Below are 21,905 nucleotides of genomic sequence, written 5' to 3'. Positions count from 1 at the left end.
CGCAGGCGCGGTGCGGGCGGCGGCGGCGCTGCAGCAGCAGGAGCGGAGCGGGAGCGCGGCGCGCACAGAGAGCCATGGCTGGGGATGGCGAGGGACGCGGACACACACCCGCCGCGGCCGCGGCTGCGGGGCCCGGCCTGAGGGAGCGGCGGCCCTAGGACCGGCCCGGCGGCGCCAGCCAGAAGCGGGGGAGGGGGGGGAAAAACCAACCAAAAAACAAAAAAACCAAATAAATACATTGCCACGAAATAATAATAATAAAAAAAAAATTAAAAAAAGGGAAAGGGAAAGCCAGCCAGCCAGCCAGCCCGGCAACAGCAGCAGCAGCAGCAGCAGCACCGCCACCAGCCCGCAGCGCCTGCCCGCCTGCCCGCGGGAGCAACCGGCCGCCGCCAAGAGCTCCGGGACGCCCCGCCGCCCACCAGATAGATGTGCGGTCCCGCCGCCCGCACGGCCGACGATGAACGCGCAGCTGGCGATGGAGAACATTGGCGATCTGCACGGGGTGAGCCATGAGCCGGTGCCCGCCGCCGCCGACCTGATGAGCGGCAGCCCGCACCACCGGAGCGCGGTGGCCCACCGCGGCAGCCACCTGCCGGCCCACCCGCGCTCCATGGGCATGGCGTCCATCCTCGACGGCGGCGACTACCACCACCACCACCGGCCGCCCGAGCACGCGCTGACGGGCCCCCTGCACCCCACCATGACCATGGCCTGCGAGACACCCCCCGGCATGAGCATGAGCAGCACCTACACCACGTTAACCCCTCTGCAGCCTCTACCTCCCATCTCGACGGTCTCGGACAAGTTTCCTCACCACCACCACCACCATCACCACCACCACCATCCCCACCAGCGGATACCGGGCAACGTGAGCGGCAGCTTCACGCTCATGCGGGACGAGAGGGGTCTGGCGTCTATGAACAATCTCTACACCCCCTACCACAAGGATGTTACCGGCATGGGGCAGAGCCTCTCTCCGTTGTCTGGATCGGGCCTGGGGAGCATCCACAACTCCCAGCAAGGGCTGCCCCACTACGCTCACCCCAGTGCCACCATGCCCGCCGAGAAAATGCTCACCCCAAATGGATTTGAAGCCCACCACCCTGCCATGTTAGCCAGGCATGGCGACCAACACCTCACCCCCACCTCCGCTGGCATGGTGCCTATCAACGGGATCCCACACCATCCCCATGCCCACTTGAATGCCCAGAGCCACGGGCAGATCCTGGGCTCTGCCAGGGAGCAAAACCCTTCTGTAACTGGTTCGCAGGTCAACAGTGGAAGTAATTCAGGGCAAATGGAAGAAATCAATACCAAAGAAGTAGCTCAGAGGATCACCACCGAGCTCAAACGGTACAGCATCCCCCAGGCTATCTTCGCCCAGAGGGTGCTGTGCCGCTCTCAAGGGACGCTCTCAGACCTGCTGAGGAACCCCAAGCCCTGGAGCAAGCTCAAATCCGGCCGGGAGACCTTCCGCAGGATGTGGAAGTGGCTCCAGGAGCCGGAGTTTCAGCGGATGTCTGCTCTGCGGCTTGCAGGTGAGCCCACTGCGGGGTGGTCGGGGCACGGCGGCGGCGGGGCTCCGGGCCTGGGCAGGCCGTCCCAGTCCCTGCCTGCCTCTGAAGAGCAGCCCCGACCCCCCATTCCGCCGCTCCGTTTCTGTCCTCTCCCCGCTCCCTCTCCCGGCTCCGCGCACCGGCACTGTCCGGTTCCTGCACGCCGCGCTCCCGCCTGCCAGACAAAGCCGAGCTGGGGCTCGGGCTGCGCACTGCGGCGTCCCGGCTCTGCCCATTCCCCGGCCGGGGCGCACCCGCCAGGCTCGCCCGCCGCCGGTAACGGGGCACCGCCGAAAGCCGCACCGGCGGGAGCGCTGCCGGAGCGCGGAGGGTGAGGCGGAAATGCTTGAATTGGCGGCTGAGCCCAGGGACGGGGTGCGGGGCCCACGGGCGGGGTGCGGGAAGACCCGGTAATGCCCCGCCGAGAGGAGTCGTTCGGTGTGTCTGCTTTGTGTCGGGGGCGGCGGGCTCCGGTCGCAGCGGCTGGTGGGGCTCGGGGCCAGCGGCCCGTTCGGGTTAGGTGAGCCGGGACAGGGGTTTCGCACGAATGAGCCGAGCCCGGCGGGTGAGCGGTGGCTGAGAAACGCTGTTGGCTAAAATCGTTAGATTTTTTAATTATTTTTTTTTTTACTGGTTGTAATTATCATTAGGCCGCGGAGTTTGAGTTTCGCGTGGATGTCTCTGCGTGAAACGAGCCGTCCGTGACTCGGCTTCGCTGCTCCAGTGCTTCACCCCGCTCTCGGCACTTGCTGTCCGGTGTAATTCCGAGCGGGTCCCGTATTGTCTGCTCGGACATGACCGTCCCGGTCCGTACCTGTGCCCCGCTGCCCCAAACCCACCCGTCTGCGCTCCCGGTGCAGAGCCCGCGTTTAATATACCGTGAGTGAGGGTTTGTTAATTAAGTGATAGGTCTCCATTAATTTGTCCCTGGAGAACGCGAGACAGTCAATCCGAGTTGGAGCCGGGGTCACTGATCCGTTTCACAGACAAAAATAAGGGAAGGGCCAAATCTTTCTCCTTTCAAAAGCACAACCGGTCTTGTGCTTTCGACTACCACGACGGTGGGAATTTGGAACCGTTTCCCGAGCGTGCGAGGACGCAGCTGGGCCACCAGCGTGCTCCGTGCCTATTTTCAGCTAACCTACCCGTTCCTGAAACCTAAAGCAGAGCTAGGAAAGGCCCGGGGCAGGACCATCCTCCTCGGTGCTCGCCAGTGGGAGGACGTTGCTCTCTTTGGCTTCCACTCCTGCGACTCAGTTTCAAAGGTCTGAGTTCTCAGAAAATGCCCTTTCCGCCTTCCCTTCCTCAGCAGCCACCCCACCAGGAGAAAACCCTCGTCTTGCTGGTGCTACCCTGGAGAGGAGGATGGAGTTTGTGTTTCCAATATCCCTGTAACGATTGCTAAGGCGAACTTTCTTCGATTTGGAGCGTATTTTTACGACAATACGGTCGACCTGAATCTCATTTGCATAGATCGATACTGGAAACAACCCCTCGCTTCGGAGCCTGCTGGCATCCCTTCCCTGGCGCTGTCAGCCGGGAAGCATTGCCAGCCCCAGCTGCTGCAGGGCCGGGCAGGAGGGAGGTGGCCGTGCTCTGCCCAGCTGCCGGGTCCGGAGGGTCCCATTGTTCGCTTCTGCCCCCAAACCGCCCCTTCCTCCAACCACCTCAGCATAAACGGATCCCGGTAATCCCGTTAGAGAGACAAAGCCTCATTATTCCGCCTTCCCTTTCCGATGAAACTCGAAAGCTGGCACCTTGCAGAAACGTCTTCCCCGGGGCGAAACGGGGCTCGCAGCCCGGGGGGGGAGGGAAAAGACGCTCGCAGCCGGGCCCCGCAGGGCTGTCCCCGCGTACCGGGGGCTCCGCGGCCTCGCCCGGCGCTGCCCACCCGGGCGCAGGCAGCACGTGGGCATTTGCATAACGCTGCGTCCCAGCCAATGGGGGCGGCCCGGAAGCCCCCCGCCCCGCCCCTCCCCGCGCAGCCTGCGCGCCCCCGCGCACCCCCGCGCTGCCGGAGACCCGCTGTATGTAAATGTATAATGTATCGATTTTATTTTTCGTGCAGGTTTTAAATGTGCGATGATCTTACTAAGTGGTAAAAAAAAAAAAAAAAATCTGCCCCGATTGATATTGATGTATGAACATCAATTCAAAATAACATAAATTACTGCGGCCGGTGCAAATTAAATTTCACTGTCCAAATTATAACTCACTCCAGGGCGTTTAGAGAATTATCAGGTAGATAAATACCCAGAGCCGCCTTCATTTCTTCCCTTTCTGATTTCCTGCAGACAACAACCGACAGGCAGTGAGGGGGATGGAGCCTGCTTATTTTAGGCCTCGCGGTCTCGCCTAGCACTTTATCTTGAGTATTTGCCCCTTCCAGCCATCCCTGGGGGATTCCTACCTCCCAGATTACAGAAGCTCCGACAAATAGAGGAAAAATTGGTAGTTACATGGAAGCAGGATTGAGGTCTTGACACTTCCTGGGCTGTCTCTTGAAATGTAAGCAGAACTGCTAATTGCAAAGCTGACCTCTTCCAGCCTCCATCTTATTCCTCCCATCTCCCTTCTCTTCTCTGTTCTCTTTTCCTTTGTCTGTCCCACTCTCTCTCTCCTCTCTATCACTGAATATTTATCTATTTGACCGTTTCTCTGTTAGTCTTCCCTACCTCCCCCCGCCTTCACTGACATTTGGAAGGGCTGTGAAGGGGCGCCAAAAAAAATAAATATAATTAAAAGAAAAAGTACATCACTTGTTCAGCCTGCTGGGATTTAAGGGTGAATTTATTTGAGGTTATTTTCGTGTGTGTGTGTATGAGAGAGGAAACAAGAAGGGATAAAGAAGGAAAAAAACCCGACTCGTCTTGTTCAGGAAAAATAATCTGCTTCGAGCCGTTTATTGTTAGAACCGCGTCTGTCCACCAGTCCCGCACGGGCTGCCCGCAGGTCGGGAGGGAGGGCAGCAGCCAGAGAGAAACGGGGCAGAGACACGTTTCAGGAACGGACGAGAGTGGTATAGGAGACCCCAGGGCTCCTTTGGATCTGCTGTAAGGGGTGGCTGCTTTGCTGAGATGAGCCCTCTGAGCGAGCTCGTCCCGAAGAGCCCCTCCGTGGTGGGTCCCCGGGCTGGCGTTAGCGGGGAAGGGGCCGTGGGGACCGGCGCTCAGGCAGTCCCTCCAAAGCTGCTAGATCTTTGCCTGCGACCTGACTGGTATTTTTCGTAGCTGCACCTCCTTTCCTCCTCTCCTCTTATCCTTTCTCCCTCCCGATGTGAATCTCGGCTAAGCTGAAGCCTTGGGAAGCCGGCGAGAAATTCTCGCCAAATTAACTGTAGAGAAATCGATGGAGTAATCAGAGCGTTTTCCACATTAAATATGAAATCTAATGACGCCGTTTGCACCTCTCGCCCGCCGCCGCCCCCGCGCTCTCCGGGAAGGTCGGGGCCGCCCCGGCCCCTGTGGCCTCATTAGGGGCTGTTTAATATTTACCCGGCGGGGACTTTGCATAAACGCATTTGCATCAGGGAGGTGGAGGGCATCGACCGGGGCCTTCACCGGCGACACTCCGAGCGCGGCCGGGGCCCGGGGGACAGACCCTGCCCCTCCCGGCCCTGCGGACCGCCCGGACACCGCGGGGACGGCCCGAGCCTGGCCCCGCGCATCTTGAGCGATGACAGCGGCGCGGTGCTTGGGCCGAGGCAAGGTGCCCCGTCCCGGTGGGATCGGAGGGCAGGAGAACAGTCCCCGTGATGCCCCCGGCGCGGTCGTGCCAGCCGCCGCAGCGCCCGGTGCGCATTCGGGGGAGCCTGGGACGCACTTGTTTGCCGGCCGTGTCCTTCGGCAGGATTGATTTACAGCCGCGTTTGCCCTTCGTTAATGTTTGCCCAGCGGGAGGAGGAGGAGCGGGGCCGGGCGAGCCGCGTTCCTCCACACTGGGCCGGGCCCGCCCCGAGCCCGTCCCCGCGCAGCCCCCGCCCCCGCAGCGCAGCTCGGCTCCTGCTTGTTTGTTCGTTCGTGCGTTCGTTCGTTTTGTTTGTTTGTTTTAATTACCCGCCGCGTGGTGGGGCGGCACCGGGGGGCCGTGTCCCGCTCCCACCTTCGCTGGATGAAACAGGCTCAAGGCAGGGCCGCTCCCGCCCGTGGGCACCGCCGGGGCCGCCCCGGGGGTCTCACAGCCGGGCTGTGGGCGCGATGCCCGCCCCGACCGGCCGGGGCCACCGCGTCCCCCGCAGCCCTCGCTCGTTGCCCCTCTGTTCCCGGGGCCTCTGCGCCATCTACTGACCGCCGGTGGGCGGGAGCGGCCCCGCCAGACCGGGCACCCCTCCTGCACCGGGCGGCGGCGGTGGCTCCCCGGGCCGGGAGGCGGTGGGTCCGGGGAGCCCTGCGGGTGGAGGGCCCGCTGCTGACTCCGTCCGCTGATTCCCGGGAGCGCAGCCCGGCCTGACTTCAGCACCGCGGACAGCGATCTCCGTCACGGACCGGCCCCGCCTCCGCCCCGGCGGCCCCGCTCCCGGGCGAGCCTCGCGCGGGCCGGGGCCAGGCCAGCCCCCGCTCCCGGTTCATGGACGGGGCCGCCCGCAGCCCGGGCGCAGGTGCTTGGTCAACTGCCCCGCGGCTGCCGGCCCCGATGGGGAGCAGCATCGCATCGATTGTACGCAGCGGCAGCCGGCAATTAGTGCCGCGGGATGCGCCGGGCTGAGCGGCCCCGCTGCGGCGGCGGGGGCGGCTCGAGGGGACCTGTTTGGGGATGGGTCCCTTCGAACTGGTGCGTGGCCAGAGGAGAAGCGAGCTCCCCCCAGCATGGTAATTTGCAAGACAGAGTGGTCGGGATGCCCTAGGAGGAGAGGAGAGGTGCGTGGCGCAAGGACTGTGCCCGCCGCAGGTGCCACCAGTGGGGACCACGGGCGCTGCCGGTGCTGCAGCTGGGTGCTGGCGTGTGCGGTCTGCGTTTTACAGGGCCGGAAAGGAGCTCGATGGTCGGATTGAGACAAAATCGTCTGGAAACGCGCAGGCCAGGTATGAGTCTGTGCTTGGGTTTGCCTGTACCGGCACTAAACGACAGGTTCTGCTTTGCCTCAGACAGCCTTCACCTGTCTGTGTAGCCGAAGGGTTCGAATAAGCTCCACACAAGGGACAAGGTGGTTTCAAGGGAGTCCTAAGGTGGCTGAAGCGCAGGAGCTGTTGCTGATTTGCTGGTGACTTTCGCCTGAAGACTGCAGGCATCGAAGGGAGTTTTTCCTGAGGACTGAGAGGGACCCAGCATGGCAGTGTGTCATGGTCAAATCGATAAATGTTGATTCACGTTTCAAACGTAAATCTATCTGGATTAATCATACACGGACTGAGAAGTGACCGATGCTTGCAGACTGTCTTTGGAAACGCAGCTGACTTCAGCCGTTTTGCTTAAGAAGGAGTCAGTTTTATGATGCCGAAAGCTTAATTTATAGGAACAATTTATTAGCTCAACAGTAGTTTTCATTTTTTCCCATTTTAGGGCAATAGGAAGTCTCAGTGGTGACATTTTCTGTACAGCCTAAACGGCAATTAAGGCGCGATGGATGGATGCTGTTCCGCCGGTGTCCGCGGCAGCACCGCGAGCTGCTGCAGGATGTGGAGCAGGGCTCTGGCGTGTGTGGGTGCTGACTGGTGGAGCTAGAAATGCTGCTGCTTCAGATAGTGAAAAGTATTAAATCAGATGGCACGGGGCGCTCTTCCTTAGTGCTTGGGTGCAGAAGCCACTGAAGTGAGCCCGCGCTCAGATTTTGGATATTTTTGGGATACAGAAGAATGCACACGTTGTGGCATGCATTACAAACTCGTAGGTAAGACGGGACCCACAGGTGGTGAAGTTAATACGGGCGGGTTTCCCCCAGCCCCTTTCCATCCTCTCCCCGGCACAGGCTGCCATACGGCTGCTCCGATGCCCCCTAAAATGGAGGAACTCCTTTATGTCATCACTGACACATTTATTGTTCATGTGAGACATATTTCGTTATTTTGAATATATTGGAATTAACCGAGAACTTAAAAACTGGGGAAGCGGGAGCCGGCAGTCGGGTCCTTGGGAACGGAACTAGGGAAGCTGCCCAGGTTTTTCAGTATGTTCAACCCTCAGTGTTCCAGTGAAGGTTTTGCAACAGATTTGCAGCTGCTCAGAAACTCCATTTTCGGCGGCTGCAGCAGAGCCCCGGGCTGGGACCGCGGGGAGGGACAGAATAACCCGGCTTGACGCCGAGCCACGCACGGGCGAATTCAGTCCCACGGCTGAATTCGGCGTCCGCGCCCGGGTCTGTCCCGCGAACCCGCGCGGGCGGGAGATGGGCGGGGCGGGGCGGGGCTGCTGGCGCTGCCCGGGGGAGGGGCGGGGCGGGGCGGGGCGGGGCAGCCGCTCCCTGCCGGCGCGGCGCGGTGTGAAGAGCACGGAGCGGGCTGAGGAGCGGAGCGGGCAGGTGCAGGGCGGACGGGGCGGGGCGGGGCGGGCAGCGTGTTCCAGCTTGGGGTGTGCGGAGCAGAGCGCTGCGGAGCGGCTGGCGCTCCCCGGCGGGGCGGCGTGGAGTGGTGCGGTACGGAGAGGCAGCGCGGCTGCAGAGCGCACGGCGCGGTGCGGAGTGCACGGTGCGGTGCGGAGTGCACGGTGCGGTGCGATGCAGACCTCACGGCGCGGTGCGGAGCGGTGCGGGAGCCCATGGTGCGGAGCCTATAGCGCGGTGCGGAGCGCACAGTGCGATGCGATACGATGCGGTGCGGTTCGATGCGATCCGGAGCCCACGGTGCGGTGAGATGAGGTGCGGAGCCCATGGCGCGGTACGATGCGGTGCAGTGCGCAGCCCACGGCGCGGAGTGGAGCGGTGAGGTGCGGAGCGGTGCGGTGCAATGCGGAGCGGTGAGGTGCGGAGCGCATGGGACGGAGAGGTGCTGAGCGGTGCGGAGGGCACGGAGCGGTGCGGTGGGATGCGATGTAGTGCGGAGCGGAGCGGTTTGATGCGGTGCAGAGCGCACAGCGCGGTGCGCGCCCCCTCCCGCGGGCGGCGGGGAGCGGGGAGCGGGGGCCATCCAGCGGCCGGGGGCTGCCTGTGCCGCTGCGGCGTTGCGGGGGGGAAGCCGGACCCGGCTGACGCGATTAAAATATTGATGTAGTCGCAAAAATCGTTCATTAAGGCAATTTAATCTTTGCTATTAAATGTCCTTTCAATTCATTTGAGGTAATTAAGATGCAGTTTAAGTGATTAAATTCTAATTACTTATGCTAGACAAAGAAATATTTGTCACAGTAATATGGTTAACTAAAGACCCAGCTAAAGAAATTTAACATTTACTTCAAATGATACCGCAGGAAAATCGGGTGCTTTCCCGTGATTGATCCACTTAGCAACATATTCTATAACGGTGATGTCAAATCGCTGAAGTGGTTACAGATCCATCAACACCAAGTTTGTGTAAACCCCCCTATCCCCCAGTGCTGAGTCAGCGCTCCTCAGTCAGATTCACTTCATTATTCCAGGGGCAGCAAATTAAGGTCACTCATTTTAATACAGTGCACAGGAGTGAGGTGTTTGCCATTCTGGCTCAGCTGGGATCTGTGTGTTGGCAGGCTGATGTCATTCTGTGAGCTTCCCATATAGGAACATGTGTTCATCTCTCTTTATGTTATGAAACAACAAAAGAGTATTCCCTGGATTTGATGGCAGAGAAATGAGGCACAAATCAAAAGATCTCTGAGTATATGGAAACACCTGCAGTCTGAACTGTGACACATCTCAGCCTTTACATGACATATTAGAAAATATAACCTGATACAGAAGATACAGAAAATACATATATGGAGAGACGTCTGGAAGGGCTTTTTATGTCTTTAAGACAGTCCTGTACGCACGAAGTTGGGATAACTAAATAACTAGGCTTTGTGAGAGGAGGGGGAACAGATGATCATCACAAAACTCCTGAGAATTCTCTCAAGTCAGTCTAAAATATGCCTCTGTTTCTCCCATGGCACATATAGAAATGCAGAGCTTTTGTTGGCAATTCTTTGAGCTAGACTGCACCATTTCTTGGGGTTTTTCCACTCACAGGAAGGATGACTGCTCTAAACCCACAGTAACAAAGCTGTTGGCTTTGTTACAAAGCTCCCCATTGTTTTCTAGGAGCCTTGCACTGGGGTCTTTGAGAAAAGGGTAAAGCAGTTGTTTTTTTATTCCTACCTGTCTGAAGCAAGTATAATGCTCATGAAGACTGAGGGTGAGATAGTCCTCAAAGCTAAACCAGTCAAGTGAGGGTGGTGGTGAAGACCCCAGAGCTCAGTGTTGAGTTTACCTTCTGATGTGAAGCAACCAGAAAGTGCATCCTCAGGCAAGACAGAGCTGAGACTACAGTCATGAGAGATCCTCAGTTCTCTTTTTTCCCCAAAATGAACATTTCAGCTACAAACCAGGTTCCTACAGACTCCTTCTGCCCATAGTGTCCAGCTCAGCCTCCCAGCCACAGCACTAATTGGTGTCAAACAGTGTGAAATGTGATGGGAATTAGCATGGTGTGAACTTGCTCACAGGGAGCTGAACCAAGACCACTGCATCATCTCATGCAGGGTACTTGATGACCATCAAGTAATAATGGCTTGTGGTCAGCAGTGACCTAGGCCAGAGCTGGAAATGTGGCCCATCACCTCAGGGTGAAAGGTCCTGTATCCCTTGTTGGCGGCCAGCACACATCTCCTCTCCATGTCAACAGGCTCTGAATTCAGCATGGCTGGAGACGTTGTGCAGGTGTCCAGATCTTGCTCTTGGACCCGCTCTGTGTGCAAACAGAGGGGAAAAGGACTCCCTGAAAGCAGAGACCCACTGTGTGAACTGGCTTCCTCCTCCGCAGGGTGAGAAGACTCATTACCAAGGCACCAGTGGGGCTGTACCCTCACCTTCCAAAAGCAGCTGTGATGCCATGCTGTGGTGCACTCAGGCAGGCACACTCCCCTCCTGTTGTGCTGCATCCCTGTTCCTCTTCCAGCCACCTTGTACAGGCAAAATCCTGGCCATGGCCATTGTATGCACTTGTCCTGGAGCTGTGGGAACCGCTGCAGGCAGCTGGTGAGCACTGTGACCCTCGGAGTGCCTGTTGGTGTGCTTGTAAGGGCACAGCTCTACCAGTGCCAGGTCTGAAACCACCCAAATCCATCTTCTTCCTCAGTGTCTGCACATTCAATGATTGCACCACAGTGGACCACCAGTTGAGCAATGCCTCTCACAGGGAGAGTTGCCCTCTGCCATCAAAACTAGCCACAGGGCTTGGGGCAGGGTTTGCCCAAGTAGAATTTTCTTTTGTTGTTCCCCCTGCTCCAGTGCCACTTTTCAAGAAAAGCAGCCAGCAGAATTTGTGGTGATACTTTATTGCATGCCCAAACCAAACCAGCAGATACCAGTTTTATTGAGAGCATTACCAGTTCCATTCTTTGCTTCTGGTTTATAGGAAGGAAAATTTGTGTTTGCCAGAAACAGCTAGGCACACGTGCACACACCAACTGCTCCTGAAAATTGATTTATGGTAATCAGGGTTTTTGCCTCAGATTTTAAAAAGAAATACACCCTCTAGGGATGAAAGACTAGATCAAGTGTCAGGGTTAACACCTGAGCTTACTGTAATCTTGACTTTTAGACTGACTGAACAGTGTAGTTCACATCACAGGTGGGCAAAATATCCTCTTCACTGTCTCGACCTAAAGATGCAATTAGTGCATTTTCATAGGGGGCACAATCCTGCTCACACCTCTTGGCAGAGCAGGACTGATCCCACTGTGCTGCACACAGCCAGGTGCTGCAGAAGACCATCAATAGACTGGAGCTGCAGAGGTGAGACCACAAATCTGTACCAGACACAGGCAGCTGGGCCTCAGTGAGATGTACAGATCTTACAAGGTTTGGCAAGTTTACTTGACCAAATCCCTCGGGTGACTTAGAAGGAACAAAGGGAGACAAAAATAGATTGATGGACTGTGTCAGGAGAATTGCAAGTGTCAAAAATATCTGTTGCTCAGGGCAGAGGAAGATGGAAGTGACTGGAACAGGCCAGAGTTCAGGAGTGGATTTATAAGGTTCCTTCTGGCACTGATAATATTACAATGTCGTATCTGCACGTGTGTTGCCAGAGTCAGGGCGACTCTTTCTTTATCCTCTGCTTTGCTTTTTTCCTAACGAGATTTTCTTAAAAGGCTTTTTCAGAAGGCATCACATGGAGCATCGCTCAGGCAGGGCAGCCCGGAGACAAAGCAGGGCTGTCTGCAGCAGGGAGCGAGGGCAGCCTGTGAGCAGGCATTGCTGTGGGAGAGGTGCACCCCTCTGGGGAGCACAGCACCCCACAAAGCACCCAAATTCAGTGTCTGTGCTGTGGGAGGGTGTCTGTTAACGGTGCTCAAGGGCAAGGGGAAGAGAAGGACATCAGTGCAAATTACTGTTATTATCTTCTCCTACATAAAGTAAAACCGAGATGAAGTGTGCGATGAACTGTTGTGAAGACAGGGTCTGGTGCTTTTCCAAAAAAGCGTTTCAGTTGATGTCTCTGGAGCCTGCCCTCAGCAGACACCCTCACTGGCATGAGGGGAGGACCTGAACAGAGCAGGCATAGCTGCTGTGCCTGAGTGTGACCTGGCTCAGGCTGCTGTCCACCCTCGCAGTGTGAGCTGGCTGGTCTCTGTGCCTGCTCTGGATACGCTCTCACGTTGGAGCAGATTTTATCCCATGGTGTACATTTGTTCTCTGGCAAGCTGGAAGCTACAATTTATTATTAAAATTGATTGGCTCCAGTGCAGGGAAAACGATTGCAAGGAAACCCTATTACGGTTTTTCATTATCGCCATTATTTATTTTTAAGTGCTATTAATATTCCTGAGTCTGGACAAGGCAGAAGATGAGAGGTGATATCCACCCCTGCTGCTCACAACCCGAGGCCTGGCAGTGCTGTCTCTGAAAGGGTTCTTGGAACAACCGAGCATATTGGAAAATTTTTGCCCTCAATCTGCCTCTGGCAAATGTTAATGGGAGTAGAGCTGAAAAAGAAACAAGTTTTGCATTGCCTAAAAGTGATCCAGATACCAAAGCTGTTCCCAGTCTCCCCAAGGTAGAAGAGAGCTCTGCAAGCAGTGCTGGGCAGGGACAGGTCCAGCATGTGGCTCAGCAGGCACCAAGGGGATGGAAGGATCAGGGCTAAGCTGGGGGTCTCTGCTTGGCAGCCCCAACTTCACCCACTGGGGTGGGTGTGTCACGTCCAGCAAGGACTGAACCCATTCCATGTGGGTCTCTGTGTCTCAGGTACAGTCCCACATTGCAACTGAGCCAATCTCTCTCTCTCTGAACCAATGCATCATTAGTCCTGAATCCGAAGCAGAGTTGCTCCAACTTGGATGTGAGGACAAGAAGTGACTTATTTCATAGGCTAAGCCAGAGTGTATCACCAGTTGTTCCCACCAGCTGTGAACCAAGCCTGAGGAAACCAACAGTCCAACATGATAGTGTGTTAAAAAAATAAAGCTCAGTTTGGTCTGCAGAATGAAGAGATGGCTCCCAGCTTTTATGGGGAGCACCACAGGAACCTCAATGCTCGCTTTCTGATGGGCTTGAGAAAAATGAAGTTTTATTCACAAAATACTGAAATGGGTTTATTTGTATCATAGACTGGATAGGTTTTATTTTCTTCTCCTCAGCAACGAGCACTTTTTTCTTACTTTTGTGATGTCTCTAGCAGTAATCATGAGGTCTCTGATACAACTGAAGTTGAGAAACAAGGTATATTGTAATTCTTGGGACATTTTCTAAGGAAATAGTTGTTCAGGAATAACATATTTCAGGAAATGCGTGCAAGTTCAGGAAGATAATGCAAACTGGTTTCACAACAGATGGTTGTTTTTTTGTTATTCTGTACTATTTCAGAGAACTCATGTACTAGTTTGTGATTGAAGCCCCAGAGGCTCGCATGGCTAATTGAGCTAGCTTTGTACCTACTGCTGTGACTGTCATTTGGGATGTGATGATTCAGTCTGAAGGACTGCACAGCGCTGACTCGGATCATGCTATTTGTGCCGTTAGGATTTTGTGACAAATTATGATCTGTATCTAGGTGGAAGATGAAATTTGTTTAGTCTTGGAAAAAGGAAGGTGTAAACCAGTGTGAGCAGAAATCAAGCACTAGGCTTGTTAGAAGGGGCAGTAAAAGCTGGAGGCTGAGGCTGTTACAGAGCCAAGCTCCTGCAGCTGCTTTCCTGGGAATTTCTGATTGTCGAACGGTTAGAGGTGTAAAAAAGATTGAGATGCTATTAGTATCTTCTTTGCTCCTCATTCTTAATATTTGTCAGTAAATAACAGACTATTCTTGAAAAAATATTTTTAACTCTTGATTTTTCGATGTTAACTTCCAGTGGGGATGCAGATTATTTCAGTAGGCTCCAATCCCCACCGTGAATTCAGCAGTTTGACTTCAGCAGGGGCTTGTGTGCATGAGGAAACCTGTTTTTCAGCTCAGAAGCTCCCCGGTTTTACAGGTCAGGATGTAACTTCAAAGCGTTCTTCAAAGGTTTTCAGATAAAAATAACCCTTGTAGATATGAGTTTGGAATCCCAGACTATTTGATTGATGTGTCATTACTTATGAAAGAACATGTAGCTGGAATATATATTGTTAGGGAGCTCTTCAAAAGCTTCTCCTCAGAGGGGGCTGAGCCACCAGTATCTTGGTCCCTTGGCCTCCCTGGGCCAGCAGAAGGAGCCTTTGCAGCTCCTGGATCCTGATCTGTGCAGTTCCTATTTCTCAAGTACAAAAGGTATTTTTACACCTCCCTCGAGCAATTTTGTTACCGACTGCAGGCTGGCGCTTGGTAACAATAGGATTTATAGGAAGAACCTTTGTAAAGTAATTTGCTGTTTTCATTCCAATAACCATGGAATAGGTGGAGATACTGCACAAAGTTTTTCATATGATCAGCGCTGGTCTCCACAGAAACCAGGACTAGACAGGCTCAGAGACAGAACATTCATATCACCTTCAGAAATACATCTCTCAATTGTTATTAAAGGACATTGTTAGAGAAAAAAAAGGGGAAACAGACAACTTCAGACACTTCTGAAAGTGAGACAGAGGAGTCTGTCCTCCCAAGGAAGCCTTTATCTAGCAAAATGCTAACAAGATGAGCTGGCAGACAGTAAAAGGCTGACAGGGGGATCTGGGAGTCTTCCTCACATCCCGTCAGATCCTGCCTAGCAGGTGATCTGTGAGGCAGATTTCAAATTGCAAGCAGCCTTCAATAATGTAGAGCAAAATAACATTCTGAAATGGAAAGGAGGGATGATAGATGAAATAAGGTGCAATTCTATAAAGAAAATTTACTATACCATTGTTTTTCATGTCAAAACATGTTTATTTTGTTCAGAATACATCTGCCTGTAGTACCCTGGTTTCTCACAGTTCTTTATTCCTTAGTCAGCAAAAAGCTACAGAAATGGATTGAAAGCAACTAATGAAGGTAAAAAATATGGGCAATGTTTACTTTAGAGTTCAGTGTATTTCCCCTCTTCCTCATAGAGATATTAAATAGTTAAATTCCCAGCACTAGTGGGTGCTATCAAAGTGTAAGCTCTCAGTAATAGAATTTGCTGAGTTTTAGCAGACAACAACAAAGGTATTTTCTAACTTTTATTCCTCATACTTTTTATAGTTTATAATGAGTTAGAAAAATCAGTGTCACACATCCTCTTCAAAGTTGGAAGCTGACATGAATGATCCTTTTTCCCTAGTTTGTCCTGTGCTGTGTGCCCGTGTGCTCCTCTGCCAGCCCTCTCTAACTGTCCTCCCCTTTCTTGCAGCGTGCAAGAGGAAAGAACAAGAGCACGGGAAGGATAGAGGGAATACACCCAAAAAGCCTCGGTTGGTCTTCACTGATGTCCAGCGTCGAACTCTACATGCAATATTCAAGGAAAATAAGCGTCCATCCAAAGAGTTACAAATCACCATTTCCCAGCAGCTCGGGTTGGAGCTGAGCACCGTCAGCAACTTTTTCATGAATGCACGGAGGAGGAGTCTGGATAAGTGGCAAGACGAGGGCAGCTCCAATTCAGGCAACTCATCTTCTTCATCAAGCACTTGTACCAAAGCATGAAGGAATAACCACGAACTAAACCTCGGTGGAAAAGCTTTAAAAATAAATAAATAAATAAATAAATACAGACCAGGACCTCAAAATAGCAGGTTTATACTTAGAACTATTTGAAAAAAAAATATTTATAAGTCCAAAGAAACCAAAGACTTATTTCACCTGCATTATGACTTTGTTCTAAGACACACACTTTAGTAGGATGACGACTTGCGAAAAAACAGAGAGGAAGAAGAAAGCGAAACGGAGGGAACAAAACAGAATGCAAAGAGAAGAGAAACAGACCACTGGTCTTACACCTTTGCCCATTATCATCTTCACCGTACTTGGCTGTTTAGTGGTTTGGAGCATAGTGATTTCCTGTCATTGAACAGACATCTCTTTGGATACAGCTCTTCATTTCCACAGCAATTGCCATGAAGGTGTATAGTGTATCTGTTCTGCGTACACACCGGTGGTTAGGGACTTAGTCAGGGCTGGTCTTCAGAGAGGGTTGTGCCATGGCACAGCTGACAGAGCGTGGAGTCGTCTGAATTCCTTTGAACGGTAGTGTGATTTTTGCTGTTTCACAGTTTGAACTTAAACCGGTGCAACGCCCGGGAACAAGTTCAAACTAGGCAAAGAAATTTTGAATGGTACCTAAACCAGTGCATTCTCTTTGTTTGTTAAGGAATGTTCAGATTTAAAAAAGGAAAACTATTCCATCCATAAAAAAAAAATCGACTAGCTACCAAAGAACACATTTAATAATTATATTGCAGGTATTTTATTGCAATGATTTTAATATTCCAAAGCTATTTTTACACAAAATACTATGTAGAGTTATAGGTATAAACTAATCTAACTGTATAACACATAAAACTTGTAATCAAGACTGTTATTTGCAATTAGTAAAACCACATTATCGTTTCTTTCCATGATTGGCAAGAAAGAATGTCACCCGAGGAGATCGCAGCCCCCGGCAGAGCACAGGTACTGAGGATGGGATGCTGCTGCCGTTGAACTCAGTGGGCCTTTTGGTCACTGACTTCAACGGGAGCGAAAAAAAAGGAGCCACGTGTTCCAGCCGTGTGTGAGGCTGTGGGAGCCGCCGTGCTGCATCCCCAGGCGCTCTCCCAGGCTGGCAGTGCTGGAAGCCCGGCGCGAACCGTGCGCTGTATTTCAATGTGGCTCCGCTCTGCCATCTAGCCTGCGAACAGGAGACCTGAGGCACTCAGTATGCAAAAATGAAACGAATTGAGAGATGCAAAACCACAGGGCTCAGTGTCTGATCAATACTCATTGACATTAGTGAGCCTTTTTTTACCTATTGGCTTTACCAGGCAAAGGAATAGTAATAGCTTTGAAGGCTTGTGGTCTTTTCCTATTGAAAACAGTGGTACAACATCAGGTAATGCTGGTGGGAAGAGCTCCAAGAGGAGCTCTAGTAGTGCTTTTGGAAAGAGAAATTGTGATCCCTCTGAATTCAAGAGCAAAATTCCCATGACATTGAGACACAGCCTGATGTTTTGTGGCTTCGTATCTGTGTGTAGCAGGCTGAGCTTCTGTCCCATGCATTCTTTCTTGCTCATCTATTAGTCAGGATAATGCATGAAATAGTTTAAAGTTTGTAGCTGAAAAGCTTTATATGCTCTGTTGCTAACAGACCCATAGGAGAAAAATCATCCCGTTCCTACTCTGATAAAATTAAAAAGAAAAGAGTGCAACATCTGCATATTAAATTTTAGTGTAAGGGGAAAATAGATTTTAAAAACCATACATGTGCCTGTTAGATTTCTAACCGGTGTTTCAAATTACTGTAGTAATTATGCTAGGTATATTAAATTCCAAAGTAACCAAATATGCAGTCATAGGCCCAATGCAAGGACTAGAAATAGGTAATCTTAATTACAACCTTTTTTTTTTTTTAATTAAAAAAAAAAAGAAAAAGGAAAATTCAAGGTAAACTAGAATCCAAACACTATCAACTGTACCAGATACTGGTATGGGGATGAAGCCCACTCAAAATACCAGTGACACCAAAGCTGAACAACTTTGTAGCACCAGTTACTTCCCAAGAGGACAGGGTCTAGTCAAGGTTCAGGGTGTACAGGTAATTTCCACTAAGTGTTTAGAAAACAGATGAAATATCTCTTTATTAAAATAAAGTAAAATAAAAACAAGATTTTTGGCATTCAATATTTCTCCATATTTCAGTATGTTAAACCCACTTTAAGACTCACAAAGCAATTGTCTAGGAAAACGGAATCTGATTTGGGAGTTTTTTGAGTCTCTAGCTTACCTTAAATTTTAGCAAGCTTTCTTTTGAAGTGTTCCATCCCCACGGAGACATTGACATGGCATCCTTAGTAAGCTCACATATAAAATACCTTATGAATGCAGTCTCACTAGTGTAAGGTTGATAAAGGACAGTGATAACTAATGGTTTAGTTTTTTCCAGCAAACGCTGCTTTGTAACGTACCTATAGTTTAGAAAAGAAAGCCTTATTTATTTAAAACTTGAGAATTTAAAAATGCAGGGAAATTCAAAGTACATTGCCGCATTTTTTAGTATTTTCATTGTATTGTCTTTATAGACTACTTGCTGAAACCAAAGAGAACTTTCATACCAGCATTAAATTTGCACCCAATATGCAATTTCAGGATCTCTGATACACACACATGCAAGCCCCTAAGTAGGACTGTGTATATGTACATGCACACACATTTTTATGAGGTGTATGTATGTATACATGTGCACACACACGTCCACACACACTAAAACTGATGCACAAGTTATAGCTTTTAAGTGTTTTGGGTTTTTTACATGTCTGTTTAAGTATATATAAACCTTTTGGTTTTCTATAAGCCATTAGGAACAAACCACTCTTCCCATAAGCAATATGCGCCTCATACTCTGAATAGGCAAAGAACACACTTTTCTTTGATTGCTTTCAAAACGTGAAGCAAATAACTATGGAACTGCTCATTCTACCTGTAAAGCTGTGTTACCTCTGAGCAGACTGCCCAGCTGCACCGACTGAAGCATGGACAGGTTACCTGGTGCTCCCTGGCTCTGACTGGTGCCATTACTCAACAGGGCACTCTTGAAGGGGAGCTTCTTCTAATGCTGCGTTTAACATTACACAAGGAACCTGCCTCTGTCCTATTAGTGTCAGTCTTTTGGTTCATTTCATTCCTGACTAAATGGAAATTAGTTTCAAATGCAACAAAAAGCATCTAAAACTCTGCCAGGAAGGGTTAGGAGAGGGAGCAGAACCTGAAACAGTTTGGGAGCATCAGGAGATGAGGCTTCAGTCAAAGGTGACCCCACGGGCAAGAGGGCATTAGGAACATGCATTCAGCTCACAGGCTGCATCCCAAACTGACCGCAGTGACCCACAAGGGGAGGCTGGCCAAGAGGTGAACTGTCCGCATCCATTCCCATTGTAAATGGCATTATTAGATTTCCAGGAAAATAAAAAAAACAAAACAACAACAACAAAAAAAAAACCAAACAAAAAAAATCCCCATTCAGACCGACTCACACCACTCTGTTAGCCCTGCATGGCTTCCCAGGGCCGCAGCCTCCTCTCCTTACTCAGGTAAAGCAAACCCAACCAGAGCGAGCCAGCCAGCAACGGGGCTTTCGCTTGAGAAGTTGCTCCTGCACAACCAGTGCCAGGAGCAAATTCCCAAGCATCTGAGTGGCCAGGGGTGCCCTGGCATGAGACCAGCCCCAGGGCTGCCCATGGGCACCACTCTTCTCCTGAGATTTCAGGATAAGGACGTGGTGGTGGTGGGTGCTGCCCCAGGGGCTACTGCTGCCCAGAGGGCTCGGAAACACTGCTGAGCTTATACCAAAGAGTCTTAGGACACCTCTCCTCACCTGAGTTGTAAACAAGACATTTTTACCCCAAAAAACAGTCCTTCTTTCTACTACTCTTCCTCCTATCTTCCTCCTCTTCCTCCTCCTTTGTACATAGGGATGAAAACTATGCATTTAGCAAACAAAGAGAAAGCACTTACCCTTTTCTATCTCACTGCGTTTGGGTGCATTCAAAGGCCCAGGGGCTAATTTTGAGACTTTGCTTAGCCTCCTGGTTTATTATTGTGGTGTGGTTAGCTTTACAATACATTTGGTAACTATTTGCTAAAGACAAAGAAGCAAAAGGTAAGGAATAGCTACTTCCACGTGTTAAAAAAAAAAAAGAAAAAAAAAAGAAAAAAAAGTGTGTAAAGATCTACTATTTATAGTGTGAACCAAAGACGCTACCTCACTCGATTTCCATTGGTGATTTTAATCACATGATGATACCAAAGAATACCAAAGATTTTTCATGCACGGCCTTGGTCTGGAAAGGGAACTCATCCTCCTTCTTACCTCCATTCCCCTCATCCCCCTTCTTCACCTTCACTCAGTGTGTAACCTTGTCTTCATTCTTAGTGGTAATGCTAATAACCTTACGAATACTTCTCTTGCTACAACTGCTACTACTGACGATGATAAGGATAATAATAATAATAATAATAAAGCTCTAGGCAAACATGTTGCAAACTTTGTAAACTCATAGGACGAGTGCCTTGCTTGAACCAAAGTGTTAAACCGCTGTTGACCTCTTTATCTCTCACCTTATACTCTTTGAATACCTCAGCCTGTTAGAAAGGCCACTAATGAAAAAAAGGAATAATTCTTCACCGTGGTGCTTTTTGCCGTGCAACCATGCAATGAAACTTTCTTTGATACCAAAGGAAAATGTTTTTTTCCACTTTCTTGCTGACAAACCAAAGGTTCCCTCTTCCTTCCCCAAAGCAGCTTGAGTCCCTCAGCCCAGACAGGCCGTGCATCGCTTTTACCAATTCCTCCAAATACCTCATAGTAATAAATCTTTAGGGTTATGTTGTATAGAGAGTCTATGTGATAAGGCAGAACTTACTAGTTTGATAATTGTTAAGGTTACTTAAAAAAAAGCTTTATAATTCTTATTTATTTTGTAGGGGTTGTTTTGTTTGTATATTCCTTTTATATTGTTTGGTTTGGGTTTCTTCTTTTTTCCTTTTTTTTTTGGCAGAACTTCTCTGTTATACTCAAGGAAGATCTTATTCCTGGGAATGTTTCAAAGTGGGTAAAGATCGCTGTTTGCAATGAATGCAAGAAAGGGAAACATGGCTTTGATTACTTTTGTTTCAACTAGGATACTTTGTGTTTGCTAGTTGATGTTCTTTTCACAGGGTAAAAAAAAAATATTCTCTGCTGTGATAAATGGTTCCTATTTTTTCTCTATAATGTGCTGTGACTTTTAATTTAATTACCTTTTGTATACACTTATTTAATCACTGCTTTAATTTATGACTATGTAGTTTAAAAAAAAATTGTATATAGTAGATTCAAAAATGGCCAAAGCTTTATGTTACAATCTTTTCATTCTTGATGCTGAGATGAACTGAAGGAGAGTGCTTCTCTTGACTGCAGGGTGTATCTTCAGCCTTGTCTTGGCATGCACTTCCACCTGTGTTACAAACACTGCCAGGTTACCCCCTCCAGGCCTCCCTTCCCCCCAACTTGTACATGCCAAAATGAGTGTTTCAAGGTAGTACTTTTGTCACTTAGGAAGCAGAAGGACATTATTAGCGTGTTTTTTCTTTAATTTATTTGTCTTTTTTCTAGAAAGGTTGCTTTGTGGGTGAGACCCACACATCCAAAGAATTTAAAAGTCGTTTAATGTTTAAAAAGCACTGGCATTTGTGAGAGATTTTGCTGAGTTTTTGTTTTCCTTCGCCATTCGCACGGGTAGCGCAAGCAAGCGGCGGGCGCAGGCCTTGGGAGAAAAGCTGACTTGACTCTGGAATCCTTGCTCACGGGAAGGCCTTTGCGGCGGGCGATGGGATGGCGCGGGTTTGGAGAGCTCTCCGGGGTTGGGGCCACCCGCGGGACACCACTGGGTCACCTGCTCTCCAGCCAGGGCCTGCAGGGGATGGGACAGGGTCCATGGGGCACAGCTGAGTCCCCCAAGGAGCTGCAGCTTCATCCAGGCAGAACTGTGGTGCCTCGGGTGCAGGTGAGCACGGGGGGAGCTGTGCTGTGTCCCTCCCAGGGACCCAGGCACAGCCCCTGCTCCGGTACCCCCACATCTCGAGGGACGACAAGGCAGTTTTGAGTCAAAAAGCAAAAAGAAAAGGGTAATGACAATGATAATTCTGCAAAGCTGATGATGGCATCATGGCACAGAGAATAAGATGC

At 50.7% G+C, this 21,905-nt stretch overlaps 1 protein-coding gene across 1 annotated transcript; it reads left to right on the top strand.

Annotated features, from left to right (window-relative positions):
- Positions 1-286: 286 nt before the first annotated feature.
- ONECUT1 (one cut homeobox 1) lies at positions 287-20,348 on the top strand. The gene is made up of 2 exons (XM_027732108.2): positions 287-1,541; positions 15,399-20,348. Exons 1-2 carry the CDS (start codon positions 461-463, stop codon positions 15,689-15,691), a joined length of 1,374 nt encoding a protein of 457 aa, XP_027587909.1. The 5' UTR covers positions 287-460; the 3' UTR covers positions 15,692-20,348.
- The last annotated feature ends 1,557 nt before the right edge of the window (positions 20,349-21,905 follow it).

This window comes from Pipra filicauda, unplaced genomic scaffold (genome assembly GCF_003945595.2).
Source record: "Pipra filicauda isolate LSUMZ 115617 unplaced genomic scaffold, ASM394559v2 scaffold7_size6619720_pilon, whole genome shotgun sequence".
NCBI classification, from domain to species: domain Eukaryota; kingdom Metazoa; phylum Chordata; class Aves; order Passeriformes; family Pipridae; genus Pipra; species Pipra filicauda.
Note: the sequence above shows the minus strand (reverse complement) of the source record. Positions and strands in the feature narration are given on the sequence as shown.